Source organism: Pinus tabuliformis, chromosome J (assembly GCF_031772625.1).
Source record: "Pinus tabuliformis cultivar Carrire ecotype Pingquan chromosome J, CPIR1, whole genome shotgun sequence".
NCBI lineage: Eukaryota > Viridiplantae > Streptophyta > Pinopsida > Pinales > Pinaceae > Pinus > Pinus tabuliformis.
In genome coordinates this window covers 1,603,549,152-1,603,563,997 of record NC_142295.1, presented here as the reverse complement: position 1 = coordinate 1,603,563,997, position 14,846 = coordinate 1,603,549,152, and the positions used below count along the sequence as shown (strand labels likewise).

Below are 14,846 nucleotides of genomic sequence, written 5' to 3'. Positions count from 1 at the left end.
AATCCAAAATTACTATCTCTCGTTTTCGTGTCTAATTGTAAAACCCAATACTTGTTAGCATTTGTGGGAGATCCCGAGGCCAACAGAAAGGGTTTCAAATTCTAAATCTCATCGAGGTAGTGAGGTCTATCAACCAGGTAAACCACGTGGCTATTTAAGCGGTGAATTCAACAACATTGGCACATTCTTCAATGAAGCTCCACACTCCGCTCTGGCAAGTGCTATTTCATGGACTATAGCATCATTAATGCTATAGTCCACGTAACCGGGAGAGCCCATCTCATCCATGGATGCATGGATGCCATACATCGATTCATGAACTATCCGGGAATGTCCGTTCCTGCCCGCCTCTGTCCGTTCCTGCCCTGCCTCCGGCGCCAGCCCGCCTCCGGTTTGAGACATAATGGCCAGTGCACCAACCGTCCATTAATGCACTTAAACTCTCCGCCGTCTCCGCCGTTTACGTTTACCCACGCATCAACATGCCCGGATCCATAAACTCCATTCGCTCTTCAGATGTCAGTCCCTGCAACCAGCGAAGAGCGAAGAAGAACACGGCAGCAGAGCAGATTGGTGATCACGGGTAACGTTTGGTTTCATTCTTTTTAAGTCTATTTATTAAGTCATTCGATGGTTTCATTCTGTTGCCGTCTTGCAAACTAAACACTGCATCTCATCAATAAAATCACTGTTGTATTTATATTTCTGTATTTATATTTATGACCTTGGAAAGGAAATCCCTCTGATATGTTAGCTACACAGTGAATAGCAATGGCGATGACATTGTAATGACCATTACTCTCCTTTACTCAATGAAATAAATGAATTATTATGCTTCTTGGGTACTTTATCATGGAATTTTCATTATGCAAATAATAAAACGTGTTACAGGTTATCTGCTTTGCACATGAAATGCATGACCAGTAAATAAACAAATAAGTTTTGACCCGCAAAGAAAATTGGAATACTGCAACATAAAAGTTAGAACCGCTGTATTAAACGAAGATGCATGGCTATGCCATGTATTAAACAAATAACGCAAAAAGAAGCCAAAATATTGTAGGGTGTATACAGCACAATACAGAAGAAGATGAGACGAAACTGCCACTAGTAACAATGTTTGCTCTCCAAAAATGTTTTATACCACTACTTTCAAACGGCAACAATCTCACTCCAAGTTCTAATTCCTTCTCATGTCCGCTTTTTCATAAAATTCACTTTAAGAATTTTGTTGCATCTTCAAATCCGCCGTCATTGCATCGCATCTCGAAGTTACTAGAAAAAAAATTAGGCGGTAAACAAAATTCAGAGCAAGCGGTTTTCTGCTTTTGTGCTTTTATAGTTTAAATGGGCAGTATACAAAATTCAGACAATCCAAGCTGTTTTGAGCTTTTATAGCTTAAATTGGCGGTATACAAAATTCAGAACCGTCTAAATGGTTTTGTGCTTTTATAGCTTAAATGGGCGATATACAAAATTTAGAGCAATCTGGGCAGATTTGTGCTTTTGTGCTTTTACAGCAATTCAGATCAATGAAGGTGGTTTTGTGATTTTATAATAGCATACGTGTTAAAGCAATTGACGCGGTTTTGTGATTTTATAGCATACGCGTTAATGGTTAGTTGATACTCACTCACTCGAAGTTTTTAATCACTCACTCGAAGTTTTTAACTCAAAACAATATCACAGCGGTTCTAACTGGAGCAGGTCATTGCTGCCATTATTAATTAACAATAGGCATTCGCCAAAGCTGAAAATGATTTGTTTTATACTTTCCATGCTTCTGTTGGATATGATGTTCTAATTATGTTTCAAAAAAATTCTTAAACAAATGACAGTATAAAACCATGTTGACATGTTGGGCCACTCACAAAAGGCAGCGACTTCTTCCTAAACAGTTTACTATGCTCTGAGCCTAATTCTGTTTCAGACGTGTTCTTAAATAATAATAGAAAAACATGTTTGTTGTACCAGTTGCTCAGTCCACTAAAATTTCGTAATAACCAGGACCAGGACCAGCGGCCATATACGAATGGAGGACAATAGACATGAATGGGAGGTAACTATCAAAGGCACCAAGCAATTGTTCATTTGTCTTGTTGGTGATTGTGCGGGGAACTTGAGTCGATCTAAGCTATCTAGCCTTAATCATCATCGGGCTACCAACCACAATCTTCCACCAATTCCTCCACGTCAAAGAGGTCGAGTAAGAGATGCAAATGCTACATGGGCGGTTAAATCTACAAGTGTAGTAAAAAGGCAAAATGCCAAAATACAATATGATTTAGATGCAAGGCTATGTCGTGCACGACAACAAGCATATAAAAGATTTGTTAATGAAGAAATTCTTTCAGCTGTAAGTATTTATTAGTATTTATTTGTATATGCTTTTTTATTAATATTGTCAATGATGAAATTCTTTCAGCTGTAAGTATTTATTAGTATTTATCTGTATATGTTTTTTATTAGTATTAATTTATTGTTGTGGACTAAATTCATTGAAACTTGTTTTCACAGTCAGTTGTTACATTTGATCAGCTTAATGATACTTCAAAGCAAAGGATTTGTGAAAAAATTCAACGTTGGGATCAAAGTCTACCTCGTAGACGTATGGAGACAATGAAGCGCATAGACATTGCTTTAAAAGAGAAAGCAAGGACTGGGGTTCGTGATGATGTGGGGGAAGAAAGATTAGATGGGCACAACTATTTTAAACTTTGATGAAACTAATCAAGACAATGAGAACACAGTTGAGTCCATTTTTTTGCGTATATTAATTTTTTAGACATTTTAACATTAAATAATATTTATATTGATTATACTCATTGTTATTGATATGCGTAGCCGAATCAACAAAATTCCCCAAGTTCAACCCACCAACTATTACGCCGCTCACCTAGATTTCAAGGTTTTCAAGGGGTTATTGGGCCAGTAAGTTTTTAATCCATATAACCTATTCCACTAAAAACATTAATATATAAATTGTTATGTTTTACCATAATGATGGGATGAGAAATGGATGTTTTGTATGATATATCGTTATCCTTGATTTGTTTTGATTATGTGTGTGTGTGTTATTTCTTATTTATGGTGCAGGTTTTCCCTTTGGAACCATCACAATCTATGAAAACCCCTTGTCGAAGTCTTAAGAAGAATGGAAATGAAATGGTTCAAATGCTAGAACCATCTTCACGTCCAATGTCACAATGCAAGGTAAGCTATTTATACTCTTGTAAATTTAGCATATTTTTACATTTAATTTTATTTGATTCATACTTATATCTATGTATAATCTAATGTTCAGAGTAATGAATATACATTTCCCAAAACACCTTTGCACATGTATGATGGTGGACACGATACTCACCAAAAATCACATTCTCCTCAACCATTGCGGCATTCACCTAGACTTCAAGATAAATTAAGAGAGGTAAGTTATATACTACATATCTTAGCTCATAATAACATTGACATATATTTTTATGACTAGTTAATGCATTTTCTTTTCATATTCGTTACATGTTCCCCATATTCTCATTATATCTATATAGATTTTGATATTTGTTGATAGCTAGTCAATGCATTGTCTTTTCATATTCGTTACATGGTCCGCATATTTTCATTATATCTATGTGGATTTTGATATTTATTGATAATGTTTTAATTTCCACAGAAAACAAAAAAGATAAATGTTGATGCTATGGTTAAAAGGACCAAAATCACGCCAAAGGACTTGAAAGCACGTGGGTTCAAGTCACGCAAACAATACATAGAGCATATATGCTCAACTAGCATTGCTCTCACTAAACCCACTAGGCTTGCTACTTTGAAGGCTAAACATTCCAGCAAGTTGTGATTGGAGAAAGTTACAAGCTTGAATCTTAGAAATAAATGTTAAATTTACCTTGTTATTGAATTTACATAATATATGTATTTACTTGATATAGCAATTGCAATTTGTGAAAGAAATATCCTCGCTGTCAAATCTTTGAAATCAACGTTGAATATTTGCAAATATACTCTCGCGAACAAGCTTGTCTTGAATGGTATATTAGCTAGTTTACATTGAGTATAGCATGAAATATTTTTTTTTTATAAAAAAATGTAATGCATTATAATAAATAAGATACATATGGAAATTTGGTATCCCTAAGTTAGTTAAGTGGTTAGTGAATTACTTTAAATGGTTAACTGTTTTGAATTTTATATGGCCACTATTGTGAAATGTATTATGTGTTAACTGTATGTATTATTATTATGAGAAATGGAATGAGGACCATCAAAATTTTAAGACATGTCAAGATTCACACTAGAAAAAACTAAGCACCATACAAAGATGTTAGGATGGTTGCGTACAGATTGTTTGGCTTTATAAGAAATGGGATGAGAAACATAAATAAATTTAACACATTTCAGAGTTCATACTGTAAAAAAAAACTGAGCACCATATAAAGATGTTCACAGTGATTTTGTACAGATGGTTTGGATTTATGAGAAATGGAATGAGAACCATCACACTTTTAAGACATGTCAGAGTTTCACACCGAAAAAACTAAGCACCATATAAATATGTTATAATGATTGTGTACAGATTTTTTTGGATTTATGAGAAATGGAATGAGACACATCAAAATTTTATAAATCAACATTATTGTTATCATTATAAACTTCTATGGGCATGGTCTGCTTTTCATAATTCTTAACAATATGTACAAAGTCATTATGACATTAAAAAACCTTTGCATAGAGATCAAGACACTGACATCATCATTAATTCTTTATCAACTTTTCAAATAAAGTGAAACACTAATAAATCTATTCAGCTGGATTACTTTAAAGGGAAAAAATTATAAGTCATACGAAGTTTTCAATGTGTTCAAAACATTTTAAATTATATAGGTAGCTGAGATACTGCAATCTTATCAAAATATTTTAAATAATTGTAAATTTTATTCTATATGGCCACTATTGTGAAATGTATTATGTATATATACAAACAATTTTAATAGTTGAAAGGGTAATGATATTTTTTATTCATATTTATATAGGTATTATTTTATTTTTATTTTGAATTGTAAAATAAATTCTATAAGTAAATGGGTTATATACAAACAATTTTAATAGTTGAAAGGGTAATGATATTTTTTATTCATATTTATATAGGTATTATTTTATTTTTATTTTGAATTGTAAAATAAATTCTATAAGTAAATGGGTTATTTTGGAAATATTTTAAGAAAATGTATTTAAAAATAAATTTCTATTTGAAAAAAATTACATTATCTATATAAAAATATTTATCATATAAATCGATTATTATCAAAATATTTATGATTCAAGCAATGTTCTTAAATGGTATATTAGCTAGTTTACATTGAGTATAGCATGAAACATTTCTTTTTTTTATAAAAAAATGTATCTTAAAATTTCCATATGTATCTTATTTATTATAAAAATTTCCATATGTATCTTATTTATTATAAAAATTTCCATATGTATCTTATTTATTATAATGCATTACATTTTTTTATAAAAAAAAAGAAATGTTTCATGCTATACTCAATGTAAACTAGCTAATATACCATTTAAGAACATTGCTTGAATCATAAATATTTTGATAATAATCGATTTATATGATAAATATTTTTATATAGATAATGTAATTTTTTTCAAATAGAAATTTATTTTTAAATACATTTTCTTAAAATATTTCCAAAATAACCCATTTACTTATAGAATTTATTTTACAATTCAAAATAAAAATAAAATAATACCTATATAAATATGAATAAAAAATATCATTACCCTTTCAACTATTAAAATTGTTTGTATATAACCCATTTACTTATAGAATTTATTTTACAATTCAAAATAAAAATAAAATAATACCTATATAAATATGAATAAAAAATATCATTACCCTTTCAACTATTAAAATTGTTTGTATATATACATAATACATTTCACAATAGTGGCCATATAGAATAAAATTTACAATTATTTAAAATATTTTGATAAGATTGTAGTATCTCAGCTACCTATATAATTTAAAATGTTTTGAACACATTGAAAACTTCGTATGACTTATAATTTTTGCCCTTTAAAGTAATCCAGCTGAATAGATTTATTAGTGTTTCACTTTATTTGAAAAGTTGATAAAGAATTAATGATGATGTCAGTGTCTTGATCTCTATGCAAAGGTTTTTTAATGTCATAATGACTTTGTACATATTGTTAAGAATTATGAAAAGCAGACCATGCCCATAGAAGTTTATAATGATAACAATAATGTTGATTTATAAAATTTTGATGTGTCTCATTCCATTTCTCATAAATCCAAAAAAATCTGTACACAATCATTATAACATATTTATATGGTGCTTAGTTTTTTCGGTGTGAAACTCTGACATGTCTTAAAAGTGTGATGGTTCTCATTCCATTTCTCATAAATCCAAACCATCTGTACAAAATCACTGTGAACATCTTTATATGGTGCTCAGTTTTTTTTTACAGTATGAACTCTGAAATGTGTTAAATTTATTTATGTTTCTCATCCCATTTCTTATAAAGCCAAACAATCTGTACGCAACCATCCTAACATCTTTGTATGGTGCTTAGTTTTTTCTAGTGTGAATCTTGACATGTCTTAAAATTTTGATGGTCCTCATTCCATTTCTCATAATAATAATACATACAGTTAACACATAATACATTTCACAATAGTGGCCATATAAAATTCAAAACAGTTAACCATTTAAAGTAATTCACTAACCACTTAACTAACTTAGGGATACCAAATTTCCATATGTATCTTATTTATTATAATGCATTACATTTTTTTATAAAAAAAAAAATATTTCATGCTATACTCAATGTAAACTAGCTAATATACCATTCAAGACAAGCTTGTTCGCGAGAGTATATTTGCAAATATTCAACGTTGATTTCAAAGATTTGACAGCGAGGATATTTCTTTCACAAATTGCAATTGCTATATCAAGTAAATACATATATTATGTAAATTCAATAACAAGGTAAATTTAACATTTATTTCTAAGATTCAAGCTTGTAACTTTCTCCAATCACAACTTGCTGGAATGTTTAGCCTTCAAAGTAGCAAGCCTAGTGGGTTTAGTGAGAGCAATGCTAGTTGAGCATATATGCTCTATGTATTGTTTGCGTGACTTGAACCCACGTGCTTTCAAGTCCTTTGGCGTGATTTTGGTCCTTTTAACCATAGCATCAACATTTATCTTTTTTGTTTTCTGTGGAAATTAAAACATTATCAATAAATATCAAAATCCACATAGATATAATGAAAATATGCGGACCATGTAACGAATATGAAAAGACAATGCATTGACTAGCTATCAACAAATATCAAAATCTATATAGATATAATGAGAATATGGGGAACATGTAACGAATATGAAAAGAAAATGCATTAACTAGTCATAAAAATATATGTCAATGTTATTATGAGCTAAGATATGTAGTATATAACTTACCTCTCTTAATTTATCTTGAAGTCTAGGTGAATGCCGCAATGGTTGAGGAGAATGTGATTTTTGGTGAGTATCGTGTCCACCATCATACATGTGCAAAGGTGTTTTGGGAAATGTATATTCATTACTCTGAACATTAGATTATACATAGATATAAGTATGAATCAAATAAAATTAAATGTAAAAATATGCTAAATTTACAAGAGTATAAATAGCTTACCTTGCATTGTGACATTGGACGTGAAGATGGTTCTAGCATTTGAACCATTTCATTTCCATTCTTCTTAAGACTTCGACAAGGGGTTTTCATTGATTGTGATGGTTCCAAAGGGAACACCTGCACCATAAATAAGAAATAACACACACACATAATCAAAACAAATCAAGGATAACGATATATAATACAAAACATCCATTTCTCATCCCATCATTATGGTAAAACATAACAATTTATATATTAATGTTTTTAGTGGAATAGGTTATATGGATTAAAAACTTACTGGCCCAATAACCCCTTGAAAACCTTGAAATCTAGGTGAGCGGCGTAATAGTGGGTGGGTTGAACTTGGGGAATTTTGTTGATTCGGCTACGCATATCAATAACAATGAGTATAATCAATATAAATATTATTTAATGTTAAAATGTCTAAAAAATTAATATACGCAAAAAAATGGACTCAACTGTGTTCTCATTGTCTTGATTAGTTTCATCAAAGTTTAATATATAGTTGTGCCCATCTAATCTTTCTTCCCCCACATCATCAGGAACCCCAGTCCTTGCTTTCTCTTTTAAAGCAATGTCTATGCGCTTCATTGTCTCCATACGTCTACGAGGTAGACTTTGATCCCAACGTTGAATTTTTTCACAAATCCTTTGCTTTGAAGTATCATTAAGCTGATCAAATGTAACAACTGACTGTGAAAACAAGTTTCAATGAATTTAGTCCACAACAATAAATTAATACTAATAAAAAACATATACAGATAAATACTAATAAATACTTACAGCTGAAAGAATTTCATCATTGACAATATTAATAAAAAAGCATATACAAATAAATACTAATAAATACTTACAGCTGAAAGAATTTCTTCATTAACAAATCTTTTATATGCTTGTTGTCGTGCACGACATAGCCTTGCATCTAAATCATATTGTATTTTGGCATTTTGCCTTTTTACTACACTTGTAGATTTAACTGCCCATGTAGCATTTGCATCTCTTACTCGACCTCTTTGACGTGGAGGAATTGGTGGGAGATTGTGGTTGGTAGCCCGATGATGATTAAGGCTAGATAGCTTAGATCGACTCAAGTTCCCCGCACAATCACCAACAAGACAAATGAACAATTGCTTGGTGCCTTTGATAGTTACCTCCCATTCATGTCTATTGTCCTCCATTCGTATATGGCCGCTGGTCCTGGTCCTGGTTATTACGAAATTTTAGTGGACTGAGCAACTGGTACAACAAACATGTTTTTCTATTATTATTTAAGAACACGTCTGAAACAGAATTAGGCTCAGAGCATAGTAAACTGTTTAGGAAGAAGTCGCTGCCTTTTGTGAGTGGCCCAACATGTCAACATGGTTTTATACTGTCATTTGTTTAAGAATTTTTTTGAAACATAATTAGAACATCATATCCAACAGAAGCATGGAAAGTATAACACAAATCATTTTCAGCTTTGGCGAATGCCTATTGTTAATTAATAATGGCAGCAATGACCTGCTCCAGTTAGAACCGCTGTGATACTGTTTTGAGTTAAAAACTTCGAGTGAGTGATTAAAAACTTCGAGTGAGTGAGTATCAACTAACCATTAACGCGTATGCTATAAAATCACAAAACCGCGTCAATTGCTTTAACACGTATGCTATTATAAAATCACAAAACCACCTTCATTGATCTGAATTGCTGTAAAAGCACAAAAGCACAAATCTGCCCAGATTGCTCTGAATTTTGTATATCGCCCATTTAAGCTATAAAAGCACAAAACCATTTAGACGGTTCTGAATTTTGTATACCGCCAATTTAAGCTATAAAAGCTCAAAACAGCTTGGATTGTCTGAATTTTGTATACTGCCCATTTAAACTATAAAAGCACAAAAGCAGAAAACCGCTTGCTCTGAATTTTGTTTACCGCCTAATTTTTTTTCTAGTAACTTCGAGATGCGATGCAATGACGGCGGATTTGAAGATGCAACAAAATTCTTAAAGTGAATTTTATGAAAAAGCGGACATGAGAAGGAATTAGAACTTGGAGTGAGATTGTTGCCGTTTGAAAGTAGTGGTATAAAACATTTTTGGAGAGCAAACATTGTTACTAGTGGCAGTTTCGTCTCATCTTCTTCTGTATTGTGTTGTACCCTACAATATTTTGGCTTCTTTTTGCGTTATTTGTTTAATACATCGCATGGCCATGCATCTTCGTTTAATACAGCGGTTCTAACTTTTATGTTGCAGTATTCCAGTTTTCTTTGCGTGTCAAAACTTATTTGTTTATTTACTGGTCATGCATTTCATGTGCAAAGCAGATAACCTGTAACACGTTTTATTATTTGCATAATGAAAATTTCATGATAAAGTACCCAAGAAGCATAATAATTCATTTATTTCATTGAGTAAAGGAGAGTAATGGTCATTACAATGTCATCGCCATTGCTATTCACTGTGTAGCTAACATATCAGAGGGATTTCCTTTCCAAGGTCATAAATATAAATACAGAAATATAAATACAACAGCGATTTTATTGATGAGATGCAGTGTTTCGTTTGCAAGACGGCAACAGAATGAAACCATCGAATGACTTAATAAATAGACTTAAAAAGAATGAAACCAAACGTTACCCGTGATCACCAATCTGCTCTGCTGCCGTGTTCTTCTTCGCTCTTCGCTGGTTGTAGGGGGTTGCAGGGACTGACATCTGAAGAGCGAATGGAGTTTATGGATCCGGGCATGTTGATGCGTGGGTAAACGTAAACGGCGGCGGAGAGTTTAAGTGCATTAATGGACGGTTGGTGCACTGGCCATTATGTCTCAAACCGGAGGCGGGCCGGCGCCGGAGGCAGGGCAGGAACGGACAGAGGCGGGCAGGAACGGACATTCCCGGATAGTTCATGAATCGATGTATGGCATCCATGCATCCATGGATGAGATGGGCTCTCCCGGTTACGTGGACTATAGCATTAATGATGCTATAGTCCATGAAATAGCACTTGCCCTCCGCTCTAACGTGTTGTCTATCAACATGTAGAATGCAACCAATAAACATGTTGCTACAATGATTTTTAATTAATGTCAATGACATCATTGTTTTCTAAATTAATGCATTTACTTTAGGTTTAATGTGGCTATATTTAATGTCTTATACCAACACCTTTTATATATTCAATCGTAATTATGAAATAATGTTACTAACATGTTTCCATATCCATAGTGAATCGCATACGGTATAACAATATTTGCATATCTATGATATATCATATACGAGTATAATGTATCTTATCAACATTTTCTAAACGCAAAAATAATTGTGTTTTACTCTCAAGTTTGCATGTAATAATTAAGGCAAGATGGACACATGACGAGGGAGTCACAACCTTTTTATTGGACTAATATATTAGATGCAAAATAACTTAGTTTCCATCCCAATGTGTATCTCGGTTATATCTTTTACTTCGATGCACCAATGTGTATTAGTCAAATCAAGAAGTGCCTCACTTCTTTGCACCTTTGCAAACATTTTATTTATGCAATGTAAAGAGTGGAGAGGTGTAATTGTGTGGAGGTCAATACAAATACACTTATGTTGCACCAAAGAAATATACGACTCCATCCCAAAAGAAACATACATGACATAACCCCCTGTTTGGCGGCCCAACTATTCCAAACTCTCGCCTTCCCGCGGGCTTTACAATTTATGATGTCTACGAGGGAGATCCCTATTGCCCAAAACCGCTTACCTCCTCCACTGCTCTAGAGATGTCAGAAAAATCTGGGCTCCAACTCCATGAATGTGTTAATGATAACCTCGTCTATGAGACATGTGAACTCCATGTGCTTGTGAACCAACAACATGCCAATTCCCACTGACAACAATGTCTCGATGTTGTCTACGACCTCTGGCAGCAACAATAATAGATCCTCACTGTCTCAAAAGACTTCCTCCTTAAACAACCATATGTGCATGATGAATGGTTTAAACGTGAAGAACAAGATGTTGAAAAGAGTCGTAAACATAATTGAAACGATTGGTATTCCATCATAATAGATTGACAAGAATATGTGCACCTATTAGCAGTGGCGCACTCACAGTTTCAGTAGTGCACTCACACTTTTAAAACAAAGTGTAACTCTTTCCATTCCACTCTACCTATTGAAAAAAAAGAACTAGAATGAAAGGGCTTAGGCTGGGCTTAGGCTCAAGCGAAGGGAAACTTTTCAGAGTCAACTTAGACCTATGAACCTTGTTCGATATAACATTGTTAGAGATGAATAAGTATTGCTAATGTCAGAATGAATTAGAGAGAGTTTGGGAGATGGCCTTACGAAAGAGAGCGTTAACATTAGTAAGAGGAGGGTGACTTAATACGATAGTGGGGTTGAAACATTGCATTTTATCATTAATAATACACAAAATTCATGCCTTTGGACCATATTCGGCTTAGCCGGGAATGCACCAGCTCACGAAGAAGTCAAAGACGAGAAGAAGGTGTGGGGGAGGTGGCAGGCCCTCGGAATCATAATATTTTCATCCAGTGAGCTTCCTCATAAGATTATCAAAAGGGTCACACATTTTCTCGACTATATCAAATAGTTTGGGCGTCCTGTCCTACGAGAGGGATCAATGTGTGAGGCAATATGGAAGTGGGCATGTGTGCGGAAGGAGAAATATGCAAAAAATACTTTTGCACCTTTTATCCGGTCAATAACTATTGTCATTGTGATATGTTATTAGGAGGAGTGCATAAGTGTGGAGGAAGCTTTCATTGTGCTTCTTCCACACTCTACATAGCCTTAAACAATTAATTAGCGGTAGAGGAAGGGACTACGCTGCATTGCAACTATTAATGTTGTTTATATTAGAAATTTCAATTATTATTTATATATGTCAGTTATAATTAATGTGAAAGATATTTTACTCTTCTTAATGCAATTGAAAGGATAATTCTAAATCTAATTATTTTTATTCGTAAATTTAGAAGTTTTATTGCATATTGAAAATAGATAACATAAGTTGTTTTTTACTTATTTCAGTCGCGTCCTATCACTGAGGAAACTAGACTAGGGATGGAATAATCAACTTATAGTCCAAAATTTTACAAAAGCATTATAAAATTTGTCCCACTACCAAAAAGCAACATGATATACTAGATTTCTAGATAAACAAAAGGGAATAGTTGTGTCTAGCTTGTAGTGATGCTACCAAAGAGACATAGAAACTATAAATATCCACATCAAATCTACCCTGAAATCGGCCAAGCTTGCACAAAGATACCCATTGACTATGCATTAGAGGTCCATCACACCCTAGGATTGAGGAAGAGGTTACAGAATTGGAATGTTGAGGGAAAAAGCCAAGATTTGGGAGGACAGATCAAGGGGACCTAGACCTTCCCCAAAAATGAAGAGGGAAACCACATTGGGGATGGAAGGTTCCATGACTAGAAAGGCATGTTGCTCTATGCAATCACAAAGGAGTTACATTGTCGGTGGTGAGGAACAAAGACTTAATGAGAGCAGATGGCGTTGAAGTGGTTTGGAATGGTGAGGTGGGCTTGAGGATTGGAAATGAAACTCACAACATGAGGATGTAGAAATAACACATATGGCTCAACATAGGTTTGCATGTAGGGAGTAATGGAAGGTCGCTTAGGTGTACCATAAATTAATTGTGATGGTGCGGTGGGGATGGTGGTGTCCCATCGCCACCCACTTCTCTTGTGTGCACCCCTAACAAGGAAAATCTAATTTAAAATAATATGCAAAAATTTAAAAATAAAAATGTAATCCAGTTTCAAGAATATAATAATTTTCCATTATAAAAAGTTTTTTCAATTTAGAACTTAGCTTTAAAATAGATAAAGAGAGTTGGTGATAAGATAGACATATAAAATATTATTAGTCAAAAGCCTTTTTTTAGATGGAAGGTACATGATTTTTTTTAAATCATGGAAAGTGTATATAATTTTTAAATAAAATTTATTTGGAAATTATAAGATGAGCAAAGATTTTTTAATCTCCATTGGAAATATTGAGATTATTGAATTTTATAAATAATTAACAATAATTTTTTTCTTTAATAAATAATTAACAATAGTTTTTTTCACCGAGGAAATATCGATTCATCTAAAGGGATCACTTCCTACCAGCGTATTAGAAGAGCCTAATCTTAAGGGCATTGAGGAGAATTGACCCCATAACCTCCCATTAGTGAGGTGCTTTTAGCAACTAGAGCTTGACTAATTGACCTAACCCAGACTTAATAATTAACAATAATTCAAATAAATTTATCATATTAAATCTTGAAACTAATAACTATATCTTCCTTCCTTACATATCATTATAATGTACTAATTTAATTAAATTTGTTTATGAAATTGTATAATAATAATAAAAGTTAAATAGGACTTCTAAATTTTGAATGCATTGTTTGGCTATAAACTTTGTTTTGATTATGAACATGCTACAACATTATGGCATTGCCATCATAAACCATCAAAAGAAAAAAAAAGTAGAAAAACATTTAGAAATGGACTGTTATTAAGTGGAACATGATAATTTTGCAACAAATTTTACACTTACAATATTGACAAATTTTATTGTTTCATCTTCAACATGGTGCACCAAATACATTAATATAATGAAGATTTCAATACATCTTCCTTTTCACTAGTATCCTCGTGGAAGAATATTTTGAGAAGGAAAAAAAGAGAAACTATTCACATTCTTTAACCATTAAAAATCCAATTATCATTGATAACATTTCTAAAAATTTCTAATTTAAAACATCTTCTCTCTTATTAGTATTTTAGGACCCAATTATCATTGATAACATTTAAGAATTTCTAATTTAATGGCTCCAAGTAAGAGCCATTAAATTAGAAATGTAAAGTGAAAAAGACAAAAATAAAACAAATAGGAAATTAAATTTAAATAATAAAATATAGAATTAACATCTATACATATTTATAATTTATAAATTAGAATTTAAACTCTTTAATAAACTTGATAGTTTCTTAATTAAAAAGGTATTTATATTTACAAATAATCAAATATTAAATTTACTATAAAATAAAACATATATAATATTATAATTTAAAAATAATCACAATATTTTTA

At 32.4% G+C, this 14,846-nt stretch overlaps 1 protein-coding gene across 1 annotated transcript; it reads right to left on the bottom strand.

The window, feature by feature from the left end:
- Nucleotides 1-466: 466 nt before the first annotated feature.
- Nucleotides 467-8,906, bottom strand: LOC149233610 (uncharacterized). The gene is made up of 5 exons (XM_089382240.1): nucleotides 8,583-8,906; nucleotides 8,188-8,421; nucleotides 7,726-7,842; nucleotides 7,509-7,634; nucleotides 467-526 (listed from the first exon to the last, which is right to left on the bottom strand). Exons 1-5 carry the CDS (start codon nucleotides 8,904-8,906, stop codon nucleotides 467-469), a joined length of 861 nt encoding a protein of 286 aa, XP_089238366.1.
- Between the last annotated feature and the right edge of the window lie 5,940 nt (nucleotides 8,907-14,846).

Bases quoted from the DNA above. Each gene is read 5' to 3' on its own strand.
- LOC149233610 (XM_089382240.1), bottom strand. From the start codon at position 8,906: ATGGAGGACAATAGACATGAATGGGAGGTAACTATCAAAGGCACCAAG. The intron at 7,843-8,187 runs GTTGAGTCCATT...TTTATGGTGCAG, and splicing joins ATCAAGACAATGAGAACACA to GTGTTCCCTTTGGAACCATC. The intron at 7,635-7,725 runs GTAAGCTATTTA...TCTAATGTTCAG, and splicing joins GTCCAATGTCACAATGCAAG to AGTAATGAATATACATTTCC.